Here is a 13,931-nt window from a genome sequence, read left to right on the forward strand (position 1 = left end):
GGACGCCAACTGAAAAACTGAGGGAGTTGTGTATTGAGGCATGATGCAAAAAGATCCAGATGTAAAGGACCCCATAGAGAATTGATCATTTGAAAAACTGGAGGATGAAGTCTCCAATCGCTGTTGTCTGTAAGATAACAAGAATACCAATCCGCTATGGAATTGGAAATCCCTGGTAGATATTCTGCCTTCAGGACAATATTTTTGTCCAAGCAAAAATGCCAGAAATCTTTGGCAAAATCTGCAAGCATTTTGGAATTCGTACCTCCCAGATGATTGATGTATTGGACAGCAGATATGTTGTCCATACGAAGGAGGACGCAACAATTTGAAGAGTTCCTTACAAAGCTGTTTAAAGCGAAGAAACCTGCAGGGAGTTCTAGGCAATTTATGTGTAGAGAAGATTCTGAGGGAGACCATTTCCCTCCGGTCGAAAGAGGACCACAGCGAGCTCCCCATCCAGACAGACTCGCGTCGGACTCTATAACTATATCCGGGTTCGGATGGAAAATTGCTTTTCCGTTCCATGACTCTATGTGAGAGAGCCACCAAAGAAGTTCCTCTTTGGCTTCGTAAGATAGAAGAATCTCGTCTGAGTAACCCAGACCCTCTCTCAGATGATGAATCTTTAATCGTTGAAGAGCTCTGTAATGGAGAGGAGCTGGAAAAATGGCCTGAATGGAGGCTGCAAGAAGACCTACTATGCGGGCTATCGTTCTCAGGGATATCAAGTCTTTGCGAAGAACTTGGCCAATCTCCTTTCGGATAGTCTTCAATTTCCTGGATGGAAGACTTAGAGTAGTTAACTGGGTGTTGATCAGGAAACCCAGGAATTCGATTTCTTGTGACGGGATAAGAACTGATTTTTTTGAAGTTTATAAGGAAACCTAATTTGGTTAAGAGATATAGTCCAATCCATATGAAGAGATAGAAGATCCTTGGACTGAGCCATAAGGAGGATGTCGTCGAGGTATATTATAAGGCGAACCCCGCAACTTCTGAGTAATGCAATTACCGGTTTGAGAAGCTTTGTGAAGCACCAAGGTGCTGATGAGAGGCCAAATGGAAGGCAAGTGAATTGCCATCTTTGGTTGTTCCATAAGAATTGAAGGAAAATCTGGGATGAAGGATGGATCGGAACTGTAAGGTAAGCATCCTTCAGATCTATTTTTATGAGCCAATCGTCTTTCAGTAAAATATCCCTTAGGAGGTGAATACCCTCCATCTTGAAATGACGATAAACAACCAGGTTGTTGAGAGATTTTAGATTTAGTCTTTCTTTTTGACTAAAAAGAGATTGCTCAGGTAGCCTGTGGAATGATACGGAATCGGAATGATTGCGTGTTTTGAAAGAAGTTCTTTGACTTCTAGGTCTACTAGATTTTTGTCTGTCAGAGAGAATTGTATCGGATGAGGAAAAAACATTTGAATTGGAGGAGACACAAATTCTATCTGGTAACCCTTGATCGTGTTTAAAATCCAGGAGTCTGACGTAATCATACTCCAATTTGTTGAAAAATTTAGGAGTCTCCCTCCTAATGGGATATGAGGGGAAGAACACAGAGGAGGGCTTACCTGTAGATGGCCTGGATCGTGGATACCCTCTTTGTCCTCGGGCGCCCAAGGTCTGCCCCTGTATGGAAAAAATGGTGTTGGGGTGGGTGCAGGGAATGAGGGTTGTGGTTGATTATATGGGGTTCTATACTGGGGTCTATATTGAGTTGTACGGCTGGAAGAGCGGCCCCGACCTCTTCCAGCCCTTCCAGAAATCTTTTGAGAAAAGACCTTTTTCATAGAGACCTGTGCTTTATTTAAAGATGAAAACAGGCCTACATATTTGTTCATTTCCTTTATGAACTCATCTCCAAAAAGTAACCCTTTAGTAGGGTTAGGTGGCTCCGTAGAGGCCAAGTTGGTCAGTTGCGGATCAATCTTCATCAAGATGGACCTTTTCCTCTCTGTAGAGAGAGCGGCATTGGCATTGCCGAATAAGCATATTGCTCTTTGAGCCCATCCCTTCAACGTTTCGGTATCCACCGAAGTATTAGAAGTGGAGGCTACCTCCGCTAAATTCAACATTTTTGTCAATGGACCTAGTAAGTCCATGAGTTTGTCTTGGCACGCTTTGAAGCTGCGATCTATTCCCTTTTTAGGATTTTTTCCTGTCTTAAACAGGAATTTTGTGAGTAGGGGATCTAATTCCGGGGTGGCTGAGGAATTATGTGGGAGAGATGGACGGGGACACTCGGATTTCAGTTTGCTTCTAGAAGCCTTATCCAAGGATTTAAACACCCACATGGCCAAATATTCAGCCACTTTCGGTTCGGGTAACCATTCCCCCGAGCGGGGATGATAGATCAAAGAGGGATCAAAGAAGGGGTCATTCTGTTCACCTGTGTTGGTGTCGTCCTGTAAAACAGGGTCATCATGGTCTGAGCCACCTTCCTCAGAGATATACAAAATATCGTCAACATCCTCGATGTCTGAATGATCAGACTCATCAGATGTAGAGTCTCTGAAGGAGTCGGGTTTATTTCTGAAATCTACTTTTTTCCCTTTAGAGGAGTGAGCCTCTTCCAGGGTGGAGGATGAATTTCCTGGCGGGTTAGGTCCCCGCATAGGTACAGAATCCTTAGGTTGAGAGTTAGATGGGATATCAGAAGGGTATCTAATAGGTTTGGAATATGGACCTACAGACATATGTTGTTTTTTAGATTTGGACTTTCCAGGTCCCTTGAAACCTTTAGCCAACTCAGAAACTGATTCCATGGGAGACCAGTACTGATCAGATGGAGTTAAAGGGGTAATATCTAACGGATTCTGAGGTGTGGTACATGCCAGTACCAAATTCATAGATTTTGTAATTGTATCTTGTAGTGTAGCAATGGCTGCCTGAACAGATTTGGACACAGATGCGTCCACCATTGCCTGCATATGATCATGGGAAGGGTCTGTTACTCCTTTATTTTCCTCAGACATGTTAGGATAAGGTAGAGTGTAATATGAAATGAAGGAATATACTGTAATAAAATATTAAGGAAAAATAATAATAATAATGTTGTAAAAATATTAATTAATTAAATATCAATCAATTGAAAAGAAGATAATTAATAAATGTATATATATTAGTAGAGAAAAGACTATTGTGAAGGGAAATATATAATATAGTTTTTTACAACTTGTAAATATGAATTAATTCCACATTATAAAGGATAAACCAGAGTGAAATTAAGGTATAAAAGGATATAAGGTATATATTCTTGAATATATATATGTATATAGCAACCAAGTATATAGAATGTCCTTGTACTGTCACTCGTTCCGCCGCTCTGAGGAGAATGACAGAATCCCGTTCAATCCTGACAGGAGATCACCTCACTGCCGGATATCGCGAGACTTGAGAGATGCGCTCGCGCGGACGGGACCTAAGATGGCGGCGGTGACGGAGGAGATAGGAAGAAGATGAAAGAAGGGGAAAACGGAATGAAGTGAATTCGGGGTGAAAACCAAAGATGCGGTGTACGGAGGGTTATCGAGCAGTCAGCGGTAAGTATATAAACCAAGTGGGAATAAGATAATTGATAGTTGAAGTAACGTATTACTAAAGAGGAAGGAATAAACTGAGTTGGAAAGGATATAGGTAAAGAAATAGTGGAGGAATGGAATATGAAATACCAGAAGAAAGGCACAAAATGTAATGAAATAAAAAACAATGATGAATGAAATAAAAAGGGATAAATAAATAGACAATACATAAATAAAATCAGTCAATAATTACTGAAGTAAATTAAGCTGTAATGGTAAAAGATATCTATAATTCAGTCACATATAAATTAAATGGAGTATATATATATATATATATATATATATATATATATGACACCATTTTTATATGAGAGAATAGCAAGCACTTATTTGAACAACACTGCTGAGCAGCAAAGAAAAGGAAGATACCTATGGGTGGATTACCTTTATTACCTGGGCTGTGGACTGATTGGCTGAACCATATAGCATACTAGGTTACGTCACAAGATTCATACTTACATGCATTACATGTTTAAAAAAACTTTTTTTCTCATTAATACATACAGTATGTGTTTGCTGCTGTGTCAGTAAAGAAGTCTGTTTAGCATAATAGGAGCGTTTTGTCTTGCCTTAAAATCCAGCATCTCGACCTACACTTCTTCTACAGCCTGTGGTCAGCTCGTCATTCCTTTCCTCATAGTTCTCAATATGTGAGTGCTCACCAATCACAGCACTCACACATTGAACCAATCACAGCACTCACACATTGAACCAATCACAGCAGTCCTGCTTGAGCCTGGTCACGTGGGTGCCGTGCTGTAAGCCAGGAGAAGTGTGAGGGGGAGAATGAGGACGTGTGTGAGGAGACATAATAACGGTCTGGAAATGTATAGACTGCAGGGGAATAAATATCATACTGGGGATGATTTATATGTTTGAGGGGGGGGGGATCTCCTGAATGACATGCTGGGAGTTGTAGTCCCTGTTATGAATGTTTATGCTAGTGTTTCCAAACCAGTGTGCCTCCAGCTGTTGCAAAACTACTACTCCCAGCATGCCCTGACCGACTTTGGGCATGCTGGGAGTTGTAGATTTGCAACAGCTGGAGGCACACTGGTTGGGAAACACTGTTCTAGCCTATGCAGCATACACATCATGTTACACCAGTGTTTCCCAACCAGGGTGCCTCCAGATGTTGCAAAACTACTACTATCAGCATTCCCTGGTTGGGAAACACTGGCATACACATAACAGGGATTACAACTCCCAGCATGTCATTCAGGAGTCCCCCCCCCCCTCACACATAGAAATCATCCCAGTATGATATTTACTCCCTGTAGTCTATACACCACCAGCCCCTGCAGTGTAATATGTCTCCTCACATATAGAAATCATCCCCAGCCCGTGCGGTGCAGTATGTCTCCTCACACATTGAAAACATTATGGAGGTGAAGAGCTGTGGACGTCCTCTCTCCCCCCCCCCCCTCGCTCAGTGCTCTCCCCGTGCAAACGTGAAACCCCCCCCATGATAAATTAGGTCCTGTGTAAACAGAGCAGGGGGAGGGGGAGGAGCTGTGTACGTCCTCATTCAGGCTCAAGCAGGAGTGCTCTGTGATTGGTCCAATATGTGAGTGCTGTGATTGGTGAGCAATAAGAAGGGCAGAGATTTAGCACAGTAGGGCGTGGTATGGGCAGGCTTTGGGGGTGTACATTATGTTACAGACTTGAGAGGAAGTAATTTTTTTCATAGTGAAGAGGCTGATGGGAGCTCAGGCTCCATAACCAGGAAATGCTGCTATTATCACAGTGGCATAGCATACAAATGGGATGGGGCAGACATATAATGAAAAGGGCGATGGCATCATGGAGTCAAGGTCTAACCTGTGGCAGGTACTTATTTTCAGATTTTTCACTATTGGATATCTCCTCTAACACCCCACAGGTGTTTGACGACTTTTCATTAAAGTTGGATGTGAAAATTATTTTTTTTTCACTAAAATGCTAGTTTTCCCTCAAATTATTATTTTTTACAAGGGATAATAGGACAAAATGACCCCCAAGATTTGTAACCTCATCTCTTCTGAGAAATACCCCATGTTAGGACGTAAAATGCTTTGCGGGCAAACTACAATGCTCAGAAGAAAAGGAGTCACATTTAGCTTTTGAAAAGCAAAATTTGCTGAAATGGTTTTTGGGGGGCATGTCCCATTTAGGAAGCCACTATGGTTCCAGGACAGCAAAAAAAAAAAAAAAAACACATGGCATACTATTTTGGAAACTACACCCCTCAAGGCACATAACAAGGGGTCCAGTGAGCCTTAAAACCCCACAGGTGTTTGACGACTTTTCGTGAAAGTTGGATGTGTAAATTATTTTTTTTTTCCCACTAAAATGCTAGTTTTCCCTAAAATGTAACATTTTACAAGGGGTAATGGGACAAAATGCCCCCCAAAATTTGAAACCCCATCTCTTCTGAGTATAGAAATACCCCATGTGTGGACGTCAAGTGCTCTGCTGGCGCACTGCAATGCTCAGAAAAGAAGGAGCGCCATTGAGCTTTTGGGAAAAAAATAGTTTGGAATGGAAGTCAGGGGCCATGTGCGTTTACAAAGCCCCCCATGGTGCCAGAACAGTGGACCCCCCCCCACTTGTGACCCTATTTTGGAAACTACACCCCTCACAGAATTTAATAAGGGGTGCAGTGAGTATTTACACCCCACTGGCGTTTGGCATATCTTTGGAACAGTGGGCTGTGCAAATGATAAATTACATTTTTCATTTTCACGGACCACTGTTCCAAAAATCTGTCAGACTGCTGTGGGGCATAAATGCTCACTGTACCCCTTATTACATTACGTGAGGGGTGTGGTTTCCAAAATTGGATCACATGTGGGTATTTATTTTTTTGCGTTTATGTCAGAACCACTGTAAAATCAGCCACCCCTGTGCAAATCCCCAATTTAGGCCTCAAATGTACATGGTGCACTCTCACTCCTTAGTCTTGTTTAGCGCCCGCAGAGCATTTTACACCCACATAGGGGGTATTTCTGTACTCAGGAGAAATTGCGTTACAAATTTTTGGCGTCTTTTTTTCCTTTTAACGCTTGTGAAAATAAAAAGTATGGGGCAACACCAGCATGTTAGTGTAAAATGTTTTATTTTTTTACACTGACAAGCTGGTGTAGCCCCCAACTTTTCCTTTTCATAAGGGTAAAAGGAGAAAAAGCCCCCCAAAATTTGTAGTGTAATTTCTCCCGAGTACGGAAATACCCCATATGTGACCCTAAACGTGTTTCCTTGAAATACGACAGGGCTCCGAAGTGAGAGAGGTCCATGCGCATGTGAGGACTAAATTAGGGATTGCATAGGGGTGGACATAGGGGTATTCTACACCAGTGATTCCCAAACAGGGTGCCTCTAACTGTTGCTAAATTCCCAGAATGCCTGGATAGCCAGTGGCTGTCCGGAAATGCTGGGAGTTGTTATTTTGCAACAGCTGGAGGCTCCGTTTTGGAAACACTGCCGTATGATATGTTTTTCATTTTTATTGGGGGGGGGGCAGTGTAAGGGGATGTATATGTAGTGTTTTACTCTTTATTATGTGTTAGTGTAGTGTTTTTAGGGTACATTCGCACTGGAGTGTTACAGTGAGTTTCCTGCTAGGAGTTTGCGCTGTGGTGAAAAATTTGTCGCAGCCCAAACTTGAAGCAGGAAACTTACTGTAAACCTGCCCGTGTGAATGTACGTTCACATGGGGGGGGGGGGGGGGCAAACCTCCAGCTGTTTCACAACTACAACTCCCAGCATGTACTGACAGACCGTGCATGCTGGGACTTGTGCTAGGCAACAGCTGGAAACACACTGGTTGGAAAACCTTCAGTTAGGTTATGTTACCTAACTCAGTATTTTCCAACCAGTGTGCCACCAGCTGTTGCAAAACTCCAACTCCCAGCATGTACTGATCGCCGAAGGGCATGCTTGGAGATGTAGTTATGCAATAGCTGGAGGTACGCAACTACAACTCCCAACATGCCGAGACAGCTGTTTGGGCATGCTGGGATTTGCAGTTTTGCAACATATGGAGGGCTACAGTTTTAGAGGACACTGCAAAGTGATCTCCAAACTGTGGTCCTCCAGCTGTTGCAAAACTACAAATCCCAGCATGCCCTCACATCAAACAGTTGTTTTGGCATTCTAGGAGTTGTAGTTTTGCAAGATCTGGAGGGCTACAGTTTAGGAACCACTATATAGAGGTCTCAAACTGTAGCCCTCCAGCTGTTGCAAAACTACATATTCCAGCATGCCCAAACAGCTGTCTGGGCATGCTGGGAGTTGTAGTTTTGCAACATCTGGAGGGCTACAGTTAGAGCCCACTGTATAATGGTCTCAAACTGTACCCTCCAGATGTTGCTAGGCACCGGTACGAAACTTAACCCCCCGCCCCCGATCTGCTATTGGTGGTCGCTTCTAGACCACCAATAGCAGGGATTGGAGGGGTGGCGCCCCTGCCACCTCACTCCTATCGCTTCAGGGGGATTGTGGGTGTCTTAGAAAACCACGATCCCCCTTACATTCCGGGTCACCGGGTCACCATAGACCCGTAATGACTAGTGTTGCTCGTGAATATTCGCAATGTGAATTTTATTCACGAATATCGCATATTCGCGAATTCGCGAATATTCGCGAATATAGCACTATATATTCGTAATTACGAATATTCGTTTTTTGTTTGTTTTTTTCACAGTACACATCACAGTGATCACCCCTCTCTGCTTCCAGCTTGTGTGGTGTAAAGAAGGCTCTAATACTACTGTGTGAGACTGGCATGCGAATTTTCTGGAATGCTAATTTGGGTATATGTTAGCGACGATCCCAGGCAGCAGAGATGGTCCGGAGCGACGGGACACTCCGGGGAGGCGGCGACAGCAATGGAGAGAGACATCCAGGGCAGCGGTGACGGTCCGGAGCAGTGGGGACAGGTGAGTATAACATCCTATACTTTACATTGCACGGATCCCTCAACCTACGATGGTTTCAACTTACTTTGGTTCATTTGGAACGAATTACCATCGTATTTTGAGGGACCACTGTATTATAAACTACACTATCTTTACAGCCTCTGTAGCATAGTCAAATAAAAAAAAATCCTGAAATACCCCTTTAATAGTAACTAATTGAAGAATGAAGAACTGAATTATTTCTAAATTTGTCATTTTAGTAACATTCTATTTGCATTCTAATATCTATTGTCAGTTCTTGATGCAGTTTTACTCTCATTGACAACAACAATTATGCACCCAGATAGAAACGTTGGATTGCTGCAAAACTTAGCATGCAGTTATGTCTCAGACAACTATGTAAATGATTACAGGTGTGGTCTGATTAGACACTGGGTCTTGCCACAAGATGGTATAAAATTGCTGCCCTATTAAAAGGCTCTCAGAGGCTAATTTTGGGTATTGTGTTTGGGTGAGAGATCATTGACTGATAACCATGCCTCTAGGACACGCTTGAAGACATTTTGCCCAGTTGACAAGACTTTAAGAGAGGGCTCATCTCTAGACTGAAAAAAGCAGGTTGGTTTTGAAATTCCATGAGCAGCTCTGAAATACCCGTCGAATTGCAAGTTTTTAACATGTTGACAAATCTTTGTGGGTGAAAAGTATATGTCATCTCTACCTCTTCGCCCTTATATGGGTAGATGGTTAAAAAATAAGGAAAAGAGATCTGACTAAAAAAGAGCAATCCTCCCTAAATTCCTTCCAAAATGGTAATCGGATTCGAGACAGATTCCATATTTAAAGAGGTTATCCACCATAAGGTGATTTTAGTACGTACCTGACAGACAGTAATGGACATGCTTAGGAAGGATCTGCGCTTGTCTTGGGGCTAAATGGCTATGTTGTGAGATTACCATAACACTGTGGCTAGCTTTTTGTGAACTGGTATTTCCTGTTTGAGTTTTCTTTTTTTGACTACAAATCCCATAATTCCATTTTCCTCCCTCCCACACATCAGCCACCCCGCCAATTGAAACATAAATGAACTGCATCCATTCCAAAGACCTGTGGTTTTCAATCAGGGTGCCTACAGCTTTTGCATTAGTTGCAGATTGATCGCTCTCTCACCAATCGATGCCTCCACCCATTGAAGCAGACAGGCTCCCTGTCATCAGCTGACTAGTGAGTCAGGTCTCGGCCGCATTGTAACCTGGGAAAAAATTGGAGACAACTGTAATTTTTTATGCTGTTAAAAATAAATATAGGGGTGAATATCACAGAAGAATTTTGAGAAAACCGTCACACACAGGTACAGACACTATATTATGAACTACACTAACTTTACAGCCCCTGTAGCACAGTCAAATAAAAAAAATTTCTGGAATACCCCTTTAATTAACTGTTCACATTCTTTAGCAGAATGCCTGACTCAAAGAATATACTAGGGAGAGTAAGCGAAGATAAATGTGTCGCACCCACAAGGAAGTTGTTGCTCTGAATGGAAATATCTTTATGTCACAGCAGCTTGGGGGCAATTGCTGGAACCTGGCCACCTTCCTTATGACAATAGCAACCTTTTGTAAATGGGGGTCTGCACTCCTTTGGGTCTCTAGCACCAGGGTGCAAGTGTGGAATTTCCATGATATTGGTGCAAATAATGGAAGCAAGAACATAAAAAAAATACATATTCTTTCCTGAGGTAGTTTTCAGCGCAAGCAATTAACAGCATAGAATGTTTGTAGGCACAGTAAAGGCAGTGCATATCCTATGTGGTGAAGAGCTTAGAGCTATCTCTCATATGCATACATACATTCCACCAAAGATGGCAGCACTATCCTATTGTAGTGGGGCGCCATGGAAAGTACATGAGCTCTGTATCTCGCATGCCGCTTCATGCTGGGGAGAGCAAGGGCACTGTGCAGGAGATTGTGGGGGGTCCCAGCGGTTGGCCCCCTGTTATCGGACACTTATAACCTATCCTTTGGATAAGGTACACATTTCCTAAACCAGAGTACTCCTTTAAGGTTAACACTACATACTAACAAGTAACATTTAATTCAAAGGCAAAAACCACCAGACTAGTTTGGCATAAATCCAGTGGTGTCATTGGCAACATCCTAGCACCTTTTCTTTGGCTGGCCAGGTGCTCTATAAAGAGGGCCTCTGCTCACCTGCACACAGCTATGGGGGTGTTGATCACATACCTATTTACAGCATGATGATAGCCCCCCCCCCTGTTACTGTAGCAGGAAGCATACATATTTAATAAAGGGGGTGTGATGTAGCTTTTAGGAGATCCTGCTGTCTCAGGGCAGTTACACCCCTTCATTAAATAGGCACGCCCCCAGCTACAGGCACTACATGGTATTAAAATCAAGGTTCCCATCCCGCTGACATATAGCCTTGATAGTCAGATTGGACTACAGAGCCCTATACTATAGGAATGGGGGTGGGGGGCGGGGTCATCATGCTGTAAACGGCTATGTGATCAGGCGCTTTTTTAATGAGGCCCAGTTAAACTCCCTCTTAAATTGTCTTTTTATCCCCAGGACACAGATAAAGTTAAATACTTTTTTGGAACAACTGGGTCTATTCGCTGTAGTAAGTCACAAACCAATACAATTAGCTGTGAATTTAATACATTGTGGGAAGGGAGTTAGGTGATGAATAATTTAGGTGAGATTCAATCTCAGTTTTGTCCTTGCAGTTTTCTCAATAGCCTATTCACTTCAAGGGAGAGTGGCAACAGTCCTGAATTTTCTCCATATTTACACAATTTGAAATTTTGAACAATAGATTTGTATACACTTATGTCTTAAGCTATGCCTTTGCAGCCTTTTCTATAACATATTTTTCTTTTGAAAGTTATCTGCATCAATACATGGTTCTTTATTTCCTTTCTGGAGAAGAACAGATTTCTTAGTAACTAGGCTTTGTGTGCCTGGTTACTGTGAAATCCAGTTTTTTTTTACTCATTGAAACACCTTTTGACAATTATGCCTTGGATAAGTCAATAATACAGAGGTTCATTCACTTTTTTTTCCCTACACTGTGGATGTTTACACAATCGGGGAGATGTTCTAAAACTTGTAAAGAAGAAAAGTGGAGAGGTAGCTCATAGCAACCAATCAGAGCACTTCTTTATTTTGCCACTAACAATTTGCTACTTTTCTGTAGCGATCTAAGTAATATCAGTACATCTGTGGGTTGAAATGCTCTAGGTGTATAACCTGTGCTAGACTGGATAAAGAGACTGGATAAAGAGACATTATATATCTGGCTTCATGTGGATAAAAACATTTTAACAGTGATACCGACCTCTGGTTAAGTGATTACTACATATTCCATCAGTAAGAGAACTCCCAAAGTATTGTGACATACGAAATATACGCAGTCAATAGAAAATGCAGTCGGCACCACTACACCGTAGACTCAACACAGTCCGCAGGATAACCGCCACAGATAGAGATCGTGCTGCAGATTGTCCGGTGTCCAAAGCCAAATGTATAGACAATACCTTGTGAAAGAAAGATGACACGGTACCCGGAGCGCTTCTTTCAAAACTTGGTGCTTTATTGCTTGGAGCGAGGTATACAGACGAGGATGCACTATACCAACAACGCCCTTGTTTCTCATCACTATGACGCTCTATCAAGGTATGATGGGAAAGGAGGGCGGTGCAACCCCTTAACCCTTAGTGCATATACAAAGTAATTCATTTAATAGCATATCACAAAACCCAAAGTAACACATAATAAATACAAAGTCACATCTATCCTGATATCAGAGAAACAATGACAGGTCATTTCTGTCATTCAAGCCTAATCTGCCAGTGGCTCCCATCCGGATGATCCATCTGGCTTCATCTTGCAACAATCTCATATGTCTATCCAAACTGCTTTCTGAGTTGTCAATTCGCTGCAAACCAAGAAAACGAACTCCAGATACTTCCCCACCATTTTTTTCCCTTCATATGCATAATGAAGCAAGGGGATCCGTTCCCTGTTCGTATGGAATTAAAGTGTTCCCGTACCTTATTAGACACCCAACATGGATGATTCAGTGTACTCAGGAGAGGTACCCCCTATAATAGCCCCCCTAGGGTTTATAGCCAATCCATCATATTCTGATATGGACCGTGATATTGCCAGCGAATTGTTTTCCCTATTAACAGAGGATGATGTAGAAGAGAACTCTACTAGCAGGAATCCGGACTAGAGTGGTCAGTTAACGTGCCGGTGAGAGTATGGAGGTAAGAAACAACCCTATCGGTGTTGTTGTGTGGACCTGAATGTTTGAGGAGGAATCATTTTGTGCTATTCACCTAGGTGTGAAAGCCATTTAACAGTAGAACGGGACTATATTCTATGGTCGTTGGACTTATCAGTGTCTGTGACTTTTGAGAGGTAAGAGTGTTATTGGCTGCTATCTATCTTATTCCCTATCGATCTGGAGGGAATAGTTTTGATCTATGGTGGTTGCCATTAGTGATATCTATTCTCTTACTGCTCTATCTTGTTATCAGGTTCCGGTTTAAGCATTATCTCATCTAGAGAGGCGGTATATATACAGAACTAGAGAGACATAAGAGATACCTAACAGACTATTGTATATGGATTGGCCATAAGATGTAATTGAGAAGGTAACTATATCTGCTTTATCTTCTGGTCATAAAACACATTGGTTCTATGCGTTGATATTAATGTACAGGTTTATTGTAGATAAGGAGTTATAATATTCTGGCTGGCTGGAGCTATTTGATGATTGGGGGGATTTCCCTGTGAGATTTGAGATTCTGTGTCTCACACCTATTTTGGACCATGCACATATGGAGGTATATCTTCTAAATTTAGTCACATATTATTGTTACTTTTTTCTATAACTGAGATTAAACACCATTGAATTGGTACACCAATTCGTTTATTTTTAGTCTATCGAGGCCACTTTTGACAGTAAATAAATTTGTATTTAAAGGGGTTGTGCGCTGCCCCTACTTTCAGAGCTCCGCACACAGCGTCCGGAAGTTCATTACTCCGAACGCTGTGTGCGGGCTTCAGTGTTCGCGGCCGCTGGTCGTGACGTCTTGCCCGCCCCCTCGTGACGTCTCGCCCGCCCCCTCGTGACGTCTCGCCCGCCCCCTCAATGAAAGTCTATGGGAAGGGGGCGCGACCGCTGTCCACAAGGGGCGGGCTAGACGTCACGAGGGGCAGGCGGCCGCGAACACGGAAGCCCGCACACAGCGTTCGGAGTAATGAACTTCCGGACGCTGTGAGCGGAGCTCCGAACTGCAGGGCAGCGCACAACCCCTTTAATATAACTATCTCAAAACTACATGGTATATTGACACTATACCATCGCCTAATTATAAGGTATTTGGATTTTTATATTTATATCTGAATTCACTCC

General features: G+C 42.6%; 1 protein-coding gene across 3 annotated transcripts in view; it reads left to right on the forward strand.

Moving 5' to 3' along the window:
* The first annotated feature begins 5,268 nt into the window (after positions 1-5,268).
* The window catches only part of ARG1 (arginase 1), a 138,737-nt gene continuing 130,074 nt past the window's right edge, over positions 5,269-13,931 (forward strand). Inside the window, exons 1-2 of one of the 3 annotated variants that reach the window (XM_056563309.1) lie at positions 5,269-5,415; positions 8,270-8,504. In XM_056563309.1, coding sequence (XP_056419284.1) covers positions 8,367-8,504 — 138 coding nt within the window. In that variant the 5' untranslated portion in view covers positions 5,269-5,415; positions 8,270-8,366. The remainder of the gene's footprint in view (positions 5,416-8,269; positions 8,505-13,931) is intronic. The other 2 variants (XM_056563310.1, XM_056563311.1) reach the window with 2 other exon arrangements.

The sequence above is a fragment of the Hyla sarda genome, chromosome 3, assembly GCF_029499605.1.
Source record: "Hyla sarda isolate aHylSar1 chromosome 3, aHylSar1.hap1, whole genome shotgun sequence".
NCBI lineage: Eukaryota > Metazoa > Chordata > Amphibia > Anura > Hylidae > Hyla > Hyla sarda.